Source organism: Scyliorhinus canicula, chromosome 1, assembly GCF_902713615.1.
Source record: "Scyliorhinus canicula chromosome 1, sScyCan1.1, whole genome shotgun sequence".
Lineage (NCBI taxonomy): Eukaryota > Metazoa > Chordata > Chondrichthyes > Carcharhiniformes > Scyliorhinidae > Scyliorhinus > Scyliorhinus canicula.
Genome location: NC_052146.1, coordinates 288,259,114 through 288,279,800, shown reverse-complemented (window position 1 = coordinate 288,279,800; position 20,687 = coordinate 288,259,114). Strand labels below are relative to the sequence as shown.

The 20,687-nt window shown below is 50.1% G+C and overlaps 1 protein-coding gene across 7 annotated transcripts in view; it reads right to left on the bottom strand.

Annotated features, from left to right (window-relative positions):
- Positions 1 to 1,963: 1,963 nt before the first annotated feature.
- The window catches only part of ltbp1 (latent transforming growth factor beta binding protein 1), a 424,359-nt gene continuing 405,635 nt past the window's right edge, over positions 1,964 to 20,687 (bottom strand). For all 7 annotated transcript variants that reach the window (XM_038814844.1, XM_038814856.1, XM_038814865.1 and 4 more), the window contains 3 exons: positions 17,448 to 17,612; positions 8,743 to 8,892; positions 1,964 to 3,111 (listed from right to left, as the gene is read on the bottom strand). In XM_038814844.1, the coding sequence (XP_038670772.1) occupies positions 2,942 to 3,111; positions 8,743 to 8,892; positions 17,448 to 17,612 (485 nt within the window). In that variant the 3' untranslated portion in view covers positions 1,964 to 2,941. The remainder of the gene's footprint in view (positions 3,112 to 8,742; positions 8,893 to 17,447; positions 17,613 to 20,687) is intronic.

Here is a 20,687-nt window from a genome sequence, read left to right as displayed (position 1 = left end):
CAAACACGGGTTCAGAAGGGAAAGGTCCTCCCTACCCCACCCCCGTTTCTCCTGAGAAAACGGCAAATGGATTGTGTTAAGCTGCACAATTGCATCATGGTTGGCCTTCCAGAAAAGCATTTAACAAACCTCCACACCGATTGAGTTCGAAGCTGTGGAATTCAGGGTAAATCTTGGGTTTAGCTAAGAAATTGGCCGTAAGGATAGACAACAATAGAACACTTGTTCGACCAGTTGCGTCAGGGTGGGAATGGGCAATTCCTCAGAGCTTAGCACTGTGACTAATTTCACATTTAAAAGAAGAAAAAGACAGACTTACATTTATTTTGGGCCTTTCACGACCACAGGCACATCTCAAAAGTGCTTTCCAGCCAATGATGCATTTTGAAGCACAGTCACTGTTGTAAACGTGGCAGCCAATGTGAGCACAGCAAGATGTCACAAGCAGCAATGTGATAATCCTCAACTCCAATTTCCCGCCTTATCCCCATAACCCTCGATTCCCTTACTGATTTAAAAAAATCTGTCAACCTCAGCCTTGAACATACTTTTGCATGTCTGCAATTTGGCATGTCTGCATCGGCTGGAGGTGTGGGCTTGGGTAGGGTGCTCTTTCAAAGAGCCGGTGCAGGCTCAATGAGCCGCATGGCCGCCTTCTGCACTGTAAATGCTATGATAACTATGAAACGTCTACAGATGTGTGATAGAGAGCATCCTATACGGCTGCATCACAGCTTGGTATGGCGACTGCTCAGTCCAAGATCGCAAGAAACCGCAGAGTGTGGTGAACTCAGCCCAACACATCACACAAGCTTGCCACCCCCATATTGATTCTGTCTACACCTCCTGCTACCTCAGGAAGGCAGACAGCATTATCAGAACCCCTCCTACCCAGGCATTGTCTTCCTCCAGACCCTTCCATCAGGCAGAAGGTACAGAAGTCTGAAGGCTTGCACATCCAGACTTAGGAACAGCTTCCTCCCCACAGCTACAAGACTCCTCAACGACTCCCCCTCAGACTGATCCGTTCCCTGTAAGAACACTATTCACGACGCCCTATGCTGCTCTTGCTCAAGTATTTTCTTTGTTTGGCCTCTTGTTCCGCACTGTAACCAATCACTGTTTTGTCGATGTACCACTTGTCAGTGTTCTCTGTTGATTATTCTTGTGCCTACTATGTACGTACCTCAGCCGCAGAATACTGCTTTTCACTGTACTTTGGTACAAGTGACAATAAATCAAATCAAATCAACTTGATTCCCCAGCCTCTACAGCCCTCGGAGGTAAAGAATTCACAGATTCATTGTAATTGCATCACTTTGTGGCGAACCAGCATAGACCTAATGGGTCGAATGGCCTCCTTCTGTACTGAGCACTCTGACTTATCAAGCTGCAAGCCAGTGACTCTGGCTGAAATCGGTCACAGAACCACTACCCAGTCCCATTAGGTGAACCTGCCACCCGTCCATTGACTCTGTCTACACGTCCTGCAGCCTTCGGAAAGCGGGCAGCATAATCAAAGACCCCTCCCACCCGGCTTATTCACTTTTCCAACATCTTCCATCGGGCAGGAGATACAGAAGTCTGAGAACACGCACTAACAGATTCAAAAACATCTTCTTCCCCACTGTTACCAGACTCCTGAATGACCCTCTTATGGACTGAACTGATCACTTCACACATCTTCTGTACTGAGTAGTACTGCACTCCGTGTGCTTCACCCGATGCCTGTGTCTATGTATCGACATTGTGTATTTATGTTTGCCCGATTTTTTTTTAAATGTAAGGAATGATCTGTCTGAACTGTACGCAGAACAATACTTTTCACTGGACCTCGGTGCGCGTGACAATAAACAAATCCAATCCAATCCGAACCATGAAAAGGTACCCACTTCTTTTGCGTGTCTCAATCCGCGCAGGTTCCAAATCCTTCCACATCCCCCCCTCAGGACAGGCAAAACAGTACACTTCCACAAGTGATTTATTTATAGGTTTTACAGAGGTTTAGAATACAGCTTAATATGCTTTAAGATGATCATACAAGAGCTATCTGCTTGTGTTTTCCTTTGTTTCAATTTACAACTTACAATACAATAATCCGGTTCTTTGATTTTTCAGTGTAACTGTACACATGTCTCCTCTGGCTGTCCTGTAGCAGCTTTGCGACCTGGCAAGATTGAACTGTGTGGCTGTAGTGCAGTATATAATGTGTGGAGAACATAACCAGGAACTTCACACCTTCATGGTTGTATAAAACTTCTTTTTAAAAAAAAAAAACCTTATCGTTAATGACACGCCTGCTCCACAGGGCAGACACTGAGCAAGGTAAAAACTGTCACTGACCAATGTTCCAGACACAGAATAGCATGACCTTTTAAAAAAAAAACATACAAAAGGACTATAAGATGCTATCAAAGAATTTACATTTGTCATAAAACTCTAAAGTCAAAGCAGTATAAACACATACTGCATTTTATCAAATACGCCTTATAACAGTAATACAAAATATTTTCACCGCTGTTATACTTAGTGTAAACATTGCGCTAATAACAAATGCTATTTTGTGTGAATGACTGGAGATGTGGTTTGCTTTCTCACTTCGCATGTCCTTTACTGAGAGGGCATTCCTTTTGATTTAAAAAGAAAAAGCACATTAGGAATCCATTTGGTCTCTCTATTCATTGGCAGCATTGGGCGTGCTCCCCACCTTGAGAAAATGTCCATTTGCCATCCCCTTTCTTGATGGCTTCAGTTACCGATGACAAACACTTCATGACAGCTGGAGAGGTGCTGGGTGTTGGGGGGTTTGTTTGAGTGAGTGTTTGTACTTTGTTTGGTGGAGGGGTGGGGTGGGACGGGGGTGGGGGGGGGGGGAGCGAGTGCAGGGGTTGTGCAGAGCAAGTTTGGGATTTGTACATTTGAGAGTGAAGCTCTTTGCAAATTACTCCAGCTTTGCCTCTTTCTCTGTCTCTGCAGTTACACAGTAATTGGGCTGCTCCGAGGGGGCGTAGCCTGGCAGACACACGCACTTGTATGATCCATCGGTGTTGATGCATTTGGCGTTTCGGCACAGTGACATTTTGTCATTGAGCTCGATGCATTCGTTAACGTCTGTAGTGCGGAGGCAAAAGATAAAATTTAGCACAGGGAATTAAGTGGCTTTTAATCAAGCCTCAACTTACAGCAAGATACTAATGAGAGTGAATTTTACCATAGCATTTACCATAACCGAACATTTTGACAAAGCAGCTCTGCTGACACACACTGAGTTAAAATGATCCCTTCTTCAATTTTTGTTTGAGTTTATTAGAGGGTGAGTTACAGCGGCCTGATGGGAAGTGTTACGGTACTGCTGCCACTGTTTGAGATTCCAACATAGACACAACCCAAGTGTGGAGATCACCATCTCACATCAGTGACGTTTCTGAAACCTCATAAATGAGGCAGTCCACAACCAGAGGGTATAAACTTAAAATGGGACACAGGTCATTCAGGGGTTGATGTTGTCAAACAGAGGGTGGTACAAATCTGAAACTCTTGTCTCCCCCAAAAAACTGGAATGGCTGGCGGGAGGCCTCAACGCAAATGTTTAAAACTGAGATTGAAAAACACAAATCAGCCATGTTCTAATGAAATGGTGGAGCAGTTGAATGGATTACCTCCCTTCTTATATTCCTTATCGAAAGGCAGCAGCTTGCTTGTGGTTCTTCGCCTACAGCTGCCCAACGAGCACTGCACTGTGTTTCTCATGATGTAGGGGTAGTGGAGGGTAAGGTGAGAATGAGAGCTACCACCATCTTATGAGCAGTACGTCAACCCATCCATAGATACATAGCACACTATACCTACCCCACTGTGATCAATTGAGATTGGTGGAAAGATACTGTGATTCACGGCAGATGAAGTAAATAAAGGAACACGATTCCAAGGTCAGTGCCTTCGCAGTCACTAAATATTTCATTAGGTAAGGTTTGCTATCCGCATTTAACCATTTAATTTTGTAATACGTAACGGTGGCATTCAATGGTAACTTTTGTGAGGGAATGGATTTCATATTTGAAAATTAGAAACAAAAATTATAGGGCTATGAGGGAAAGTGGGGCAATGGAGCTGATTGTATCACACTTTGGTATTCATAATAGGGGGTGGGTGTGGGGGTTGGCATTCTGGCACACTGTTAGCATCTCTACCTTCTCGGTTCAAGTCCCAGTGGATGGTCATGGAAGGTGCGCTCATAATGTGGCCAAACAGTTTGATTATCAACCCAGACATCTTTCCAATGTTCCAGATTGGCAGGCGGTAGGAGTGGGAGGTTTTCCGGGTCAGCCATATTGCAGAAGGCAACTGCAAACCAATGGAGCATTTGGCCAAAGACTCATCCAATGGAAGTCTATGGGGCTGGATTCTCCGTGCTGGAGTCTAAATCCAGCGTGAAAACGGTTTACGCCAGGAAAACTGGCCCAAAACGCCCACCGATTCCTTATTCCGGGGGGGGCTGGAGAGTTGATGGGTCCGTGGCCGCGCATGTGCACGGCGGCGGCCTGCTTCATGGCGGATGCCGCTCATGGACACGGCCTGCAAAATAGTCCCCACCCGCCCATCGGCCGGCTTGCACACCCACGACCGCCCCACCACACTGCCCCCAGCCCCGAATATGTCCCCTCCTTCCTGCGGATGGGTCCTCCCCCCGACTACGGCGGTGCTGGACTGAGTCGCCACGGTGAGTCCCCAACGGGTGCGTTGGGAACTCAGCTGGTCGGGGACAGAGCATCGCCGGGCGGGCCTCAGCCAACGTTTGGAGGCCGTGGATACGGGCGCAACATCGCGAATGCGACGCCGAACCCGATTTTGGCGCCATCGGGGATTCTCCACCCCGTCACCAAATGCGATTTTGGCATCGGGGATCGGAGAATCCAGCCCAAGGTCACCCAACACCCTCCTAGGATATGGTGCCTGAAGGAGGAATATTCATATCAGGAATGGGCTGATAGGCTAGGTCTCTTCTTTAAAACAAAACAAGGTTGAGGGGTGACCTAATAGACCTAATAAACTTTAAAATTATGAACAGTTTTGATAGAGTGGATGCAGAGTGAATGTTTCCTCTTGTGAGGTCGAGCATAACTAGACACCGTCAATATGACAGTCACCAAGAAATCCAATCAGGAATTCAAACTGAAGAACGTGGAACTCACCACCACAGGGAGTGATTGAAATGAATAGTGTAGAGACATTTAAGGGGGATTTGGATTAACATATGAAGGGGAAGAGAGTAGGGTTACGGTGGGAGATTTAGATGAGGAAAGATGGGAAGAGGCTCCAGTGTAGTATAAAGACCAGCATGGACTGGCTGGGCCAAATGGCCTCTTTCTGTGCTGTATATCCAATGTAATCTTTCAAAGTGCCAGCACAGCGCAATGGACCAACTGGCCATTCTTCTTCTATGCTGTATTCTGGCCTCTTGTGTGAATGTGATTTTCATTTTTCCCTGTGTGGGCCCTAACCTTTGCAATTCCCTCCCGAATCCATTCCCCCCCTCCTTGAGAAAGCTCCTGGTCTCCCGTCCAACCATCTCTTTATGTGGTTCTGAGTCAAAATGTGTTTGTTAACACGGGAGCTCTTTGCTGTGTCACAGATACAAACACAGATTGCTTGTCCAATATGCCGTCTCTGTGAAAGAGCCAGCATTCTGACTGCTGCTCTGAAGAAGAGTTGCCTTGGACTCCAACCCTTAACTCTGTTTCTCTCTCCACAGATAATGCCAGACCTGCTGAGTTTTCCAAGCATTATCTCCGACTGCTGTATCCGAATTCGCAGCAGCAACAAGGAACGCAAAGTGGATGTGGAAGCACAGTTTTGTGGTTTTAGGCTGGGCTAACTGCTGCAGTGGAAACGTCGGTCGGAGTGGGTGCTCCTGGCTAACGGGGTCCCCGCCACATGAGAAAGGAGCACGCGGCACCAAGTTGGCAGAAATCTGGCGAGCATGAACCAGCACGTAAAAGGCAGTTACAGAGGATTTATTTTCTTTGCTGAGGAGAATAAGCTGCATCGCTGCTTGCTCTGAGCCACAGGTTTCTGGTTGGTGATTTGCAAAGTGACACCCACTCTGCATTCCCTGCTCTGTGGACTGTAATTCTGCAGCAAGCAATATATGGTGGTGGGGCCGGTAAAATTGCCACACCGCCGTGACATCTTGTGGGAAAGCCAGAGGGCAAGGGGGCACTTAAATGGCAAATGAAGGGCCTTTTCTTAATTCACTCATAAGATGTGGGCATCACTGTCTGGGATCTGGAGTCAATCACATTGCTGTGGATCTGAAGTCATGTAGGCCAGGAAGTGAACGAGATGGGTTTTCATTTTTTTCAGGTTATCATTAGACTTTTAATTCCAGATTTATATAGAGCTTTCCCAGCTTTGCCAGCTGCCATGGTGGGATTTGAACCGGTGCCCCCTGAGGTCACTGGATTACTAATCCAGTGGCATGACCACTATGCCATTGTCTCCACCTTGCACTGCCTGGAAGGACTGCCTGGTGAACGCTGGCAGGATCCCTGGGTGCTGGGGAGAGGCCTTCCTAATCGGACACTCTGTGGTCCATGGAGAGCTCCCCAGTGATAATGGTCAGCCCCCCACCACCCCTTACCAACCTATCCGCCCCCTCGCCGTGGCTGCCTGACTGGCCTGGGCATTCCCAGACCCTAATTACCTGTTTGGGAGGTCAGTGTCAATGGCATCATTTCAGTTATGTCCCAGCAGTGGCCACCTCTCCCGGTTAGCCAGTTAGCCCTTTAGAGGGACGGGAGCCCCAACATCAACTAATTAGTTGCCGGATGGCCCAACAAATGTGGCTGGGGGCTCCCACAAACAGTCGAGGTGGGTTGTCCCTCCCACCCGGCTTTCCGGCCTTTCCCGCAGCTGCTCCAACAAAATTCTGGCCTTTGTTTCATACAAATTGTCATTGATAATTCCGGTGAGACATTGTCCATTATTTACGTTAAAATCTTATTCGATGGGAATGCAGGGAAACAAAGCAACAACGCCCCGCCATTACCTACTGGCACCCAACTCTTTGAGCGGCGTAGCAGGCATGGAGGGCAGAGTGGCCTACTTCTGCTCCTAATTCTTCTGTTCGTATATCTGTATGACACTGTTCACTAACTTGACGTCATTATGTTTCTGTAGCCAGTAACCAACTGAACATTAATTGGAAGCCCGTCCTGTTGACGTGAGGAGGCCTGTACCTTTGGCTGTGCCATGCGCAGTTGGCAACCTTGTCATCTCCAATGGTAGTGATCGAGGTATTGAAAACAGACTTGATGTGTTCAGAGACTTCACACTGGCTGAGTTTGCCAGGTATCCTGGAATAGAATCTGGGAATGATCCATGCCATGCGAACTTCCCAAACATGGGAAGGACCAACCCTGTGGTGGTAGAAGTTAAACAGCGGGAGACTTGACAAAATATTCCGGGGTCCCGGCCTTCAGTCAGAATGTCTTTACTCAGCTCGGCCCGAGAGGCGGAGCTTCTGCCCATCACAGTGCGGTCAGCAACGTAGGAGAGGATGGGGTTGGAGATGGGATTCGGTAACCCGAGGTTCCCGTGTTCAGCAGATCGGTACACCAGACCTGGCAGATGGTGGGAGCCCACCTGGGCATTCAGAGCACAATCCAGATCTTTAGAGGTGGGAGAAAGGTTTTGAAAACATTTCATCCCTTGACAAAAGGGACACTCTTCTTTCTTTCTAGACCACATGACCCTAATATAACCACCCCCCCAACCCTCCCAAAACCTCCATCCTGCTGTTATTCACCTTCGGTGGGCTGGTGTCTGTGATGCAGCCCAGAGGAATGTGTCCCCACCTACATTCAAATTTGGACACCTCCATCTGACTCTATGAGCCTGTCTGGGCCTGTGCTGGAGACCTGTGATGGGTACATCCCCAGTGTATGGCTCCCGTGTTATATTCATCGTTCAGACTGAGCTCCTCAGATTCCCTTGAGAAACCTCCAGCTTGACCCAGTGCACGTGACGCTTTCTGACGCCCCCCTCTTTTCCGCTGCTTATAGTTTGTCTGATTTCAGTTTGGAAACCATTAGGAATTTTGCTCTTTTGCAGAAGGCTTCAAAGTGACCTGATTAAAGGGTCAAAGGTTATTAAGGGTTAATCCGGAATTCTCTGGCCCTTTGGATTCTCTGTTCCCGCTGGCAGTGCACCCCCGCCCACGGGCTTCCCGGCGGTGAGGGGGGGCTTCAGTGGGAAATGCCATTGACAAGCGGCGGGGACAGTGGGAGAGAATCATGCCGCCATTGAACAGCGCACGGCCGAGAAACACATGGCTGGGAGCCTGGAGAATCCAGCCCACTATCTACCATAGCAAAGGGGATGAACATCAGCAAACAGCACTCTCAATTTAGCCAGTTAGAAGTTAGAATGGAGGTTAGGTGGCACTGTTACAATGGGTAAGAGAATTGTAGAACAACATACTCGGAAAGGATATTGAAGTGGGCGGTCTAAATGGGCAAAAACAACTTGGTATCTTTCTCGAGAGAGAGGGAATGATTTGAGTAAAATGGGGAAAAGAGGGACGGGGGAGTTGAGATGCTTAAAAAAGCAATTAAGCTTATTGGGTCAAATGACCCTCCCCGGCTACCTGCCGATGATTATTAAGTTGGACAAAATGTTTCTCTTTGAGTACGAAACAATTATGGCTCCATTTTTAAGAGGGTGCCTGGCGGCTGATCTTACCAACACACTCCAGCTTGGCTATGTCCAGCTGGTAACCATCGTAGCAGTCGCATGTGTAGCCTTCCTGCACCCGGACGCACCGTCCGTTCTCACAGCCGTTCAGGATACCACATTCCTCGGCCTGCAGCCCCTCGAAACTATCGAATGGATCTGTCGAATAAAAGTGAGCTCAGGCGTTAGCAACAGCCCCAACAAAAACTCCAACGCAGTCGGGAGGAGCGGGGGCAGTGCAGGTACCAGCTGCGGCCGAAACCCAACAGTACCCTCAAACCCCAGTGACGCTACTTCATCTGTCAATCTATGGCGACCATGGAAAGGGCGCGCAGTGATACAGCAACGCGAGAGCAGCGTTTGTGCTTCGACATGGCTAACTGTTTTGCACAGATTCCAAGTTGGCTGTTACCCCTCAGTGCCTGACAGTAACTCCCGTACCTTGGTGACCCATAAAAGCTAGGTTGGCAGGCTTACCAATGGATAAGGGAGTTGGAGTTAATGAAGTAAACTAACATCTCAAATATCAGTGCCGTGGCAACCACCAATTAATGATCCATTAAATACTAAAGATAAGCTGGGGTCAGCTATCTTTGACCTTCTATTAAACAAACCCAGTTGCTTCTACAATAAAATGTGTGTGGGTTTGACCAATTAAACGGCAATACAGAATGAATATTGTGGTAACGCAGCAGTGTCCCAAATCCGGTTGTCCAAAAACCAGGCATTTCTAAAATATGCCAAGCATCCTTTTTAACTGAGCAATTCAGCCAACTGCGCTTCAAGGAACCCTTGACGCTACCTCACACAGCTGGGCGTCAACTGCCCAAACCAGCTGATCCGAACATCGGGCACGGCCTCAGGCCCGCCCTTGATGGATTTGAGACATTGTTATGTAGGCCGGGATTCTCCGTTCTGGAGTCTAATTGTTCCCGTCAGCAGAGAATCGGGACTGGTCTCCGCTAGTGCTAGAAGTGGCCCACTGACACGAATGGGCATCTTGCCCCCACCACAGGAATAACGAGTCACCCCCCCATACCACGCTCGCTTGAGGGTGACCCCACCACCCCACCTGAACCCCCAAGTCTCCCATCAGCCGCCCCTCAGCACCCCCCTTCAGTCCCCACCCCTTGGCATTGCCAATAATGCATTGCCCCCAGTAGCATAGCATCTACACCCCAACAGTGAAGCCTATGCCTGGCATGGTGGAGCCCAATGGCACCGATAACGTTCAGCAGTGTGGGGGGCCCCAAGGGTCTTGGGGGGGTTGGGCCGGTGAGGGCTGCAAGTGAGGGGTTGATCCTGGGGAGCCCACCTCGCTGCTCGAAAGGTGCAGAAAAAGAGAGCAGGTGGAAGAGAGAGAAACGAATGGGACTGCCATAATGTAACTATGTGCAGCTGATGGCCACTATATTGGTGCTGGACTTTGACCCAGAACATCTGGTCAAGAGGTGGGGATCTATAAACGCAGAAGGAGGCCATCCAGCCCATCGGGTTTGCACAGACCCCCCCGAAAGAGCACCCAACCCAGGCACATGCCACCGCCCTTTTCCCGCAACCCCACCCAAACGCCAAATCTTTGGGGTAATTTTAACATGGCCAATCCACCTAAACTGTACATCTTTGGACTGTGGAAGGAAACCACAGGAAACACACACAGACACAGGGAGAAAGTGCAAACTCCACACAGTCACCCAAGGCCAGAATTGAACCCGGGTCTCTGGCCCTGTGAGGCAGCAGTGCCAACCACTGTGCCATCCCACACTGGGATGCTCCCCACTACACCATAGACCTCCTGCCGGAATGGGTTCTGAAAATAGCATTCCCGAATGGCATGTCAGTATTCCGACACCCCTCCAGAATGTGCAGTAAATTTCAAACAAAGGGTGGGGTTGACAATCTGCAACACCTGCTAAAGAGCTGATTAACGGGCTGGAGAATCCATAGAATCCTGACAGTGCAGAGGGAGGCCATTCGGCCCATCAAGTCTGCACTGACCCTCTGAAAGAGCACCCCCACCTAGGCCCACTCCCTCACCCTATCCCAGTAACCCCAGCTAACCCTATAACTTTGAAGGTTATCTTTGGACTGTGGGGGCAGCACGGTGGTGCAGGGGTTAGCACTGCGGCCTCATGGCGCCAAGTTCACAGGTACGTTCCCGGCTCTGGGTCACTGTCTGTGTGGAGTTTGCACATTCTCCACGTGTTTGCGTGGGTTTCGCCCCCACAGCCCAAAAGATGTGCAGGGTAGGTTGATTGGCCACAATGAATTGCCCCTTAATTGAAAAAAAAAAAGAATTGGGTACTCTACTTTGGGCAGCACGGCAGCAGAAGTGTTTAGCACTGTGGCTTCACAGCGCCAGGGTCCCAGGTTCGATTCCCTGCTGGGTCACTGTCTGTGCGGAGTCTGCACATTCTCCCCGTATCTGCGTGGGTTTCCTCCGGGTGCTCTGGTTTCCTCCCACAGTCCAAAGACGTGCAGGTTAGGTAGATTGGCCATGATAAATTGTCCCCAGTGTCCCAAAAGGTTAGATGGGGTTATTGGGTTATGGGGATAAGCTGGAAGTGAGGGATTAAGTGGGTCGGTGCAGACTCGATGGGCCGAATGGCCTCCTTCTGCACTGAATGTTCACTGCTCTCTGTTCTGTTCTAAATTTTAAAAAAACCTTTGAAGCCAGAGCACCTAGAGGAAAGCCATGCAGACACAGGGAGAACGTACAAACTCCACACAGACCGTCACCCAAGGCCGGAATCGCTCCTCAGTCCCTGGTGTTGTGAGGTATCAGTGCTAAGCACTGTGCCACCGTGCCTTCAGGGCATAATTTTTAAAGGCCACGTAACAGGAAGAGTGAACCTTCTGGGGGCACAGCAAGGAGGCATTATTCATTGAAGTTGCTGATTTAAAATTGGGGGGGGGGGAGGGTGGCGTGGGGGGGGGGGGGTGAAGGATAGTCAAACTGAGAAGCTCATGCAGTGGCACAAAGCTGCCATCGCTTGACTGGAATGGATGAAGTATCGGATGGGTTAGTGTTTGTACACTTGTGTGGACTGTGAGGTGGCTGGCCTTCTGCCTTCCTGGCTGCCCTATTCGGCAAGGCGATAGCAAATCCAGTCACGGATTCTCTCTCCCTTTGACAATCGCCACCTCGCCTCCCCCCCACCCAGGGCTTCCAGACAGCACCTGGCACCACCAACTGGACGCCCATCTCACCATTGGCCCAGATAGGGTCTTTTCATGTTAAAAGCACATTGGGGGTGATTCTCCGAGCCCCCCGCCGGGCTGGAGAATCGGCTCAACCGCGCCACGACGCCCCGACGCCGGTGCGCGATTCTCCAAGGTGCGGAGAATCGGCGGCATTTGCGCCGGCGCAGCGCCGGCCGTGGGCCACTGGAATCACCGATTCTCCGGCCCGAATGGGCCGAGCGGACACGAACAGTCGGGGGCGGCCTGTTTGGGGGGGGGGGGGGGGGGGTTGGGGGGCTCCTTCATCGGGGGAGGCCTCCGACGGGGTCTGGCCCGCGATCAGGGCCCAGTTCCAGCGCTGTGCTGGGCCCCTGTGGGGGACAGGATAGGTCGTACCCGGGCCCAGTTCGCGCCTTCGTGAAACGCGATGGCATTCACGACGGCGCAGACACTTGGGCTCCATTTGGGAGAATCGCATTGATGCGACACAGAGTCTGGATGCAGAATTGATCCGGGTGTTGGGTTCCCAACCCCACTGTGTCTTTTTAAAATAAGTTTATTTTGGTGCCTCAGGAACGGGGCACAAAATCAGCTCCGACCAGATTTGGCAACCGGTCTGGGCATCAATCATCAAAATAATATATCTGTGGTGGTTGGTCAGATCTGCTCTCTGAATAAACAGGATCCCAACATGTATCGTTGATATGTTTTACACTAGAATATCAGCAGTTGTGCTACAATGCTGAACAATCATCTCTCAGACACAAGGTAGCACATTGGTTAGCACAGTTGCTTCACAGCTCCAGTGTCCCATGTTCGATTCCCGGCTTGGGTCACTGCCTGGGCGGAGTCTGCACGTTCTCCCCGAGTCTGCGTGGGTTTCCTCCCGGGTGCTCCGGTTTCCTCCCACAGTCCAGAGACGTGCAGGTTAGGTGGATTGGCCATGATAAATTGCCCTTAGTGTCCAAAAAGGTTAGGAGGGGTTATTGGGTTACGGGGACAGGTTGGAAGTGTGGGCTTAAATGGGGTGCTCTTTCCGAGGGCCGGTGCAGACTCAATGGGCCAAATGACCTCCTTCTGCACTGTTAATTCTATGATACCCTACACTGACTCTATTCAAATGAAGCTATTTTTTAGGAAGTGGCCTGGTTTTGTGTTGGACTATAAGGCATTGCCATGGTGACAGATGTTGTGACAGATAGGGCATTGAGAGCCAGATTGTCAATGGTGTTCACCTTCTGTAAACCTGGAGAGGCAGAGACAACTTTCTTACCATCCAGATTGAGATTGCTGGATGTATTGAAGGTGTTGGAAAAAGGAGCATTATGTCAAAGAATTGTTGAAAAGCCAGATTTACACATGGATCTTAAAACCTGAATATCCCCCAACACAACCTCCATTTTATTTTCCCTGTCCTTAAAATAAAATCGATAATGCTTATCCTGTAACAGCACAAAAGTCTGAAACGTCTATTGTCATCCCACCGCATGTGTGTGTGTGTGTGTGTGTGTGTGTGTGTGTGTGATTTAATTGTTATTTTTTTCATTTATTTGTTCTCAGGATGTGGGTGTTCGGCCAGCATTTATTGTCCATCCCTAATTGCTCTTGAAAAGGTGGTAGTGAGCTGCCTTTTGAACCACTGCAGTCCATGTGGTGTAGCTACATCCACAGTGTTCCAGGATTTTGACCCAGCCACAGTGAGGGGTGGCCAGTGGCTGGGAGGGGAACCTGTAGGTGGTGGGGTTCCCATGTGTCTGCTGCTCTTGTCCTTCTAGGTGGTAGAGGTGTGGGTTTGGAAGGTGCTGTCAAAGGATCCTTGGTGAGTCACAGCAGTGCCTCTCGTCAACGGTGCACACGGCTGCATTGGTGGTGGAGGGAGCAGATGTTGACGGTAGGGGATGGGGAGCCAATCAAGGGGACTGCATTGTCCTAGATGATGGTGAGCTTCTTGAGTGTTGCTGGAGCTGCACCCCATCCAGGCAAGTGTGGAATATTCCATTACACTCCTGACTTCTGCCTTGTGTGAATGGTGGTCAGGCTTTGGGGAGTCAGGAGGTGAGTAACTTGCACCAGGATTCTGACCTGCTTTTGCATAGTCACAGTATTTATATGGTTATTCCGAGGATCAGAGGTTATTCGTGAAGACTCAGCCTTCCCAACCTTGCCCCTCGCCTGAGGTGTGGTGATCCTCAGGTTAAATCTCCGCCAGTCAGCTCCCCCCTTAAAGGGGAAAGCAGCCTATGGTCGACTGGGACTATGGCGACTTTATCTTTTACCCTTTATTTATATGGCTAGTCCAGTTGAGTTTCTGGTCGATAATAGCCTGCAGGATGTTGATAGTGGGGGATTCAGTGGTGGTAATACCATTGAATGTCAAGGGGAGGCGGTTATTCCTCTTTGCTGGAGATGGTCATTGACTGGCACTTCTGTGGCGCAAATGTTACTTGCCACTGATCAGCCTAAACCTGGATATTGTCCAAGTTTGGGGTGTCCTGTTACTGAGATGACTGACCACCAACAACCACAACCAACTTCCTTTGTGTTAGGTATGACTCCAACCGGTCAATTTTCACCCCCCCCGATTCCAATGACCCTGGTTTATGCCACATGTGGTCAAAGACTGCCTTGATGTCAAGGGCAGTTGCTCTAAAGCCCCACTCGGCTGTCTATGTTTGGACTAAAGCGGTAAGGAGGTCAGGAGCTGAATGGCCCTGGCGGAACCCAAACTAAGCGTCCGTGAGCAGGGTTATTGCGGAGAAAGTGGCTGCTTGATATCACTGTCCATCACTTTTCTGTTGGTAGAGAGGAGACTGATGGGGCAGTAATTGGCCGAATTGGCTTCGTCCTGCTTTTGGAGGACAGATTAGAGATTTTAATAACTCCATCAGTGGCAGCCATACCTTCAGTTGTCTAGGTCCCAAACCCTCCCCACACATTTCTATCTCTACCTCGCTCCCGTTCTTTAACACACTGCTTAAAACCTATGTCTTCAACCAAACTTTTGCCCATTATGTCCTGATATCTCCTTCAGTGGCTTAGTGTTATATTTTGTTTTATAACACACTTGTGAAGCACCTTGGGCCATTTTATTATGTTGAAGTGCGATATAAATACAAGCTGTTATTAAGCAGAAAACTTGCCTCAACTGGACTTGTACAGCTACAATATAATCCACCGACTATAACTCTTATTTAGTTGACAATGTGTTAAGAGAGCAGGATCCCTTCACTCGTTCATTGTCCAGGTCCTGGAATATTTACTCAGCACAAAGCTGCCCCCTGCAGTCTGATTTTGTTACAGCACGGTCGGCATGAGCAGATTCCACAGGCTGGCCATACGGCCAGAGGGTGTTTGGTTTTATCATTGGCCGGTATGCGATTCATTGACAATGAGCTCCTGTAGTGGGCGGGGGGCTGGAGATGGGGGGTGTGGGGCAGGGGGCTGGAGATGGGGGGTGTGTGGGGGAGGGGGGGGGGGGAATGGATACTCCCCTGAGTGACATGCAGCAGGCCTGTTCCTGGGTGGGTGTCAGGCAATGCTATCCCTGCTCAAATACTCTGCCGGCACCCAACGAGACAAGTGCCTTCAGTAGGGGGAGGAAGCCCGTGAAGATGAAAGGACTACACTGCCAACACCTACTGTCAGGCCTCAGAGAGCGAATGGTAACTATGGAACCATACTCAGCAATAACCCCAGGGGAGAAGAAAATGAGTAGAGAAAAAAATAATAAATGTCAGAAATAATGTGATCTTATAATGAAAATGTTTTTGTTTATTTATTCAAGGGACATGGGCTTCGCTGGCTAGACCAGCATTTATTGCCCATTCTTAGTTGCCGTTGAGAAGGTGGTGCTGAGCTGCCTTCTTGAACCGCTGCAGGCCATGTGGTGTAAGTACACCCACAGTGCTGTTAGGGAGGGAGTTCCAGGATGTTTACCCAGCGACAGTAAAGGAACGGCGATATATTTCCAAGCCAGGATGGTGAGTGATTTGGAGTGGAACTTGCATATAAATATAACAGCGCTGTCAGAGCCAGATCGGAGATCTGTTTTAGAGCGGTAGAATGGGTGAGAATCAGTTGTGTGTGAAGGTGCGAGCAGGAGAGAGGCAGGGGTAATTTTGAGGATTGGGAAAGAGGCAGTTTTCAGCGTATTCCGACACTCCGGAGAGGGTGGATGAGGTGATGAGGGATGTTCTTTGCTGCCGCGGATTAACAACAATTTGTGAACTCTGTCCTCAATTAAACGGCAAATAAATGATCATGCTTGTTTTGTCAAGCCGAGCATCATTTAGGATCGGGCTTCAGTGCATCATGTGGATCTATCGAGCAACTGACTGGCGTGGCCACCAGGTGGCGACAGATGCCTCTGGATTCGACAGGAATGTTTCCACTCTGTTCACCTCTGACTGATATTTTTTATCAAAGAGGGAATAGAAATCATATACTCAGCTTCTCACCTGGTCACACATCGAGTCCAGCATTAATTAGCAACCCAGCATTCTGTAGAACCGGCCACATGAGTTAGAATAAATCACGGGTTGTTATAAACCAGGTTAACGGTCAGCATTCTTTAGAAGAGGTGGGTGAGGTTGGGTTTAAGAGCTGAGGAGGCAGCTGAGTGGACTGCCAATGTCAGACTGACTACACGTTGTACAGTAAACTACACTGACCACCACCTACATGTACCATCCCAGCGTCACTTGACAAAAGTCCCCAGGCGTGCAGGGGGCGATGCCAGATGATCCGGTGCAATTTTATCTTTTTGGACTTTCCAGTAGCTGTTTGATACAACTGAGTGGTTTGCTCGGCCATTTGAGAGGGCAGTTTAAGTGTCAACCACATTGCTGTAGGGTCCGGAGTCACACACACATCAGAATGGGTAAGGACAGCAGATTTAATTCTCTCAAAGACAATGGTGAACGAGGTCGTTCTGCATTTAATAGCGTGTCCTGTACACCCCATCACATGTAGACCCCCTTCACTTACGTCTTTACATCATAACACTTTGAATAAGAGAATAGTGTAGTTAGTGCCTCAATTCCAGCCACCTGAAAGCCAGACATTTTTATAAGTTGCCATGCGTCAATTTAAATTGTCGCTAAATTAATAAAATAACCGACCGGGACAATTTGGCCAAGTACCGCATTAGCACAGTGGACACGTTCCGTGCGCCGTGTGTTTTCCCGAACTCTGGGTGACCCTTGACCCCCCACCTTGACTTGGTCCGATTTCACTCGCCTCCCATTGAATCGAGCTACCGGTTTGTTTCCCTGAAAGCCGACAAGGTCCAAAATCCAGGCCGGGCCCGGTCCCGAGGTTGCTGATTTTGAGGCACTGTCCCCAGTACAATGCATCTGTTCCTGTCCCAGTCTCTGACAGAGCTGTCCGCCCAATCCCCTTCACTTGTCATTACTGTCAGACCCGTAACCATTTCTAAACATGGGCATTCGCTGCCCTGCCTTTCGTTATTGAAAAAAAATTCTACCAAGGAAATAAAGTATTTCATTGCAAGGTGAGTGAGTTCAACTTACAGCGTCCATCCACGAAGAAGGGCAGGTTTCCACGAAGTGACTGCCGTGAATCATATTCAGACGGTGGGACTGAATAGTCAGGCTGGTAGGGGGGCAGTAACGCATCCTGCCCGTATTCATGCCGTCTCCCGGGAACAGGAAGGTTACATAGTCGTGCGTAGTCATCTGTAGTTTAAAAAAAGAGCAAGAATAAAAATGGAGTTGATGTAGCACAATTCTGATGCTTATTTTTTTCACCTGCCGACAGACAGTCACTGTCACTGGGTCAGAACCCTGGACCTCCCTCCCTAACAGCACTGTGGGTGTACCTACACCACATGGTGATTCAAGAAAGCAGCTCAGCACCACCTATTTTCTCAATGACAATTAGGGATGGGCAATAAATGCTCCTTACACAGCGATGCCTTTGTAAATAGATACAAAGATATGGAAACCAGGAAAACTACCATATTGATGGAATATCTCCCCAAAGTTGGCACAGTCATCATCAGTGTTGCATCTTTAGTTCTGACTTTCCGACGATCGAGCTTAATTTGAAACACTGAGCTTGGACACGGGAAGGATGCTGACCTTGAAAAGCCAATCAGCAGCCTGGTAGCTCTGGCAGCTCTCCGGTCCCAGCAGCGCCACCAGCAGCGGTGGCCACAGCTGGGATTGCAACCAGACCACCCCGAGGAACGGGGGCGGGGAGAAACCAGATTCAAAGGTGACTCGGGTCGGGCTTCACCAGGGCCAATTAGGAAGTCCCCAGCAAGGAGGCTGGGGGTTACGATTGTGAGACCAGTAGGGGAACTAGTGGGAGGGAGGGGGGGGGGGGGGGGGGGGGGGCGCTGATCACAGGATGCCCAAACAGGAGGCCCCCTCCACCCCACATACAAAGCCTGCAACATGGCAGCCAAGGGTTCACCTGTGGGCCTCGCCACATGGCCTGGGCAGCCCCAAAATGTCCTGTGTCCAATATGTCCATATAAAGCCTCAGTTTTTCCCAAATACCTTCACAGATAATCACTTGAAGTGAAAGCACTGATAGATTGGGGGACATCCTGGCAACCAATTTGTACACAGCAAGATCCCTGAATAAGTGGTGACCGAATGACCCGTTTTGATGCGGGCGGTCAAGAAATGAATGCTGACCAGGACACTTTACCCTGCTCTTCTTCAGCTAATGGTTTTACAGGGAGGGCCTGTGGTGCAGTGATGGTGTCTCTACCTCTGGCCCAGAAGCTCTCAGTTCAGATCCCACCACCAGGCCTTGACTTCCACGGCAGGTGCATTTATAACCAGGCCAAACGCAACCCGCAAATCCTCCCAAGTGACAAGAGCGGGAGACTTCCCTGATCAGCTGGAACTGTGCGGTAGCAGCAGAGTAAACAGCCTCCCCGCGCTCAACAATTCCACACGCGAACCCTTGCTGTAGGCTCTGGAGTCCTTTTCGCTTTGAGAGGGGACTTCAATGAATGGCACTAGAGAGAAGCAGTTGAGGTACCTGGGACGCGATTCACCGATCGCGGGACTAAGTGTCCGCGGCCTCGTGAACGCTGTTGTGTTTCACGCCGGCGCGAACCGGGCGCGGGCAGTAGGGATTCTGACCCCCACAGGGGGCCAGCACGGTGCTGGAGCGGTTCTCGCCGCTCCAGCCTTAAATCCCGGCGCGGACTGGGGGCGGCGCCAACCCGGGCATGCGCAGTGGCAAAGCGCCAACCAACGCATGTGCGGTAGACTCACTGAACGCTCTGGCCCCGACTCAACATGGCATAGGGGTTCTGGGGCCGGAAGCGGAACAAAGTCCCAGGGTGGGAGAGGCCGGCCCGCCGATCGGTGAGCCCCGATCGCTGACCAGACCCCATCAGAGGCCCCCCCCCCCCCCCGGTGAAGGAGCGCTTTTCCCCGCACCACAGGCCCCCCCCCCCCCCCACCCCTTGGCGCAGAGTTCCCGCCGGCAGCGACCAGGGGTGAACGGCGCTTGCGGGACTCTGCCGTTTCCGCGTGGCCGCTCGGCCCATCCGTGCTGGCGAATCAGCGGCCGGCCGCGGACAGCGGCCCGCGCTGCGCCAAACGAGCCGGTGCAAATGCCACCGATTCTCCGCACCTCGGAGAACCGCGCGCTGGCGTCGGAGCGGCGTGGCGTGGTTGCGGCGATTCTCCGGCCCGGCGCGGGGCTAGGAGAATCGCGTCCCGGGTTTTTAATTTTCTCTTCCGAAGCCGTGCGTCCAACAATGCAGCAATGCCTCAGTGCTGCATCGAAGGTACAACCGAGATAAAGCGGTCAGGCCCCGGGGGCCTGGGCTTGATGCCCAACCCATTGCCGACAGCTAGGTGATAACAGGAGGTGAGCACTGATATTAAAGGCGGCCGCAGAACTCGATAATCATTTTCCCCGAAGTCAGAGAGTTTAAAGGAAAAAGTTAAGCATTCACAGATGGGAACATTTTGAAATTGGCTGCTGTGCCCAGACAAGAATTTGTTGGGGATGAAGTCAAAACAGAGTCCTAACGTCAGCCGTACATTAAAATAAAAGAGAATCAAACTGAGAAGAGATTTATTTAATTTCCGTGCACTTTTAAAGCACACAACAGGGCAAAGGAAACAGGCCCCACAGATGAAATAGTACAACTATTGAAAATATCTTGGGTTAATGATACCTACAAATCGCAGGCCTCTGGAGTTGCCATGAATCCTTAGTGCGCTGGATAACAAGCAAGTCTTCCTTCTTGTCTTTGTTGTGCTGGGGTCACCTCAGCAGGCCTGCATTCTCAGTACAGAAATATGCTGCCGTATATTTGGCCCTGGGAATGTGCTTCATAGCCCCATCTTTAGACTGCACTCGCTCCCAGCAGCGCAATGTTGCTGAGTTTATCCCATTCAATGGTGACTGCAGTCTAACACGTTGCACCAACAGGGTTTGGCAGCCAATAAAATCTAAACCAGAGTGGCAGGTTTTAATCACTAATGCAAAAAAGCAAGACACTGCTGGAAATCTGAAATAAGAACCAGGTAAAAAGCTGGAAAATCTCAGTTTGTCGGGCAGCACCTGTGGAGGGTAACATGTTTCAAGTGGATGGCCAATCACCAGTTCTGGTGTTAATTCTGCTGCTCTATAAGATGCCACCTAACCTGCTGAGTTTTTCCAGCTTTTTGTCTGTTCTTATGTGGGGAGGTCTGATGTGTGCTGCCTTAACTGAAAATACAGGATATTGGTAGTGCACTAGCCAGGGGGGGGGTGAGAGGGGCAAGCGGGAT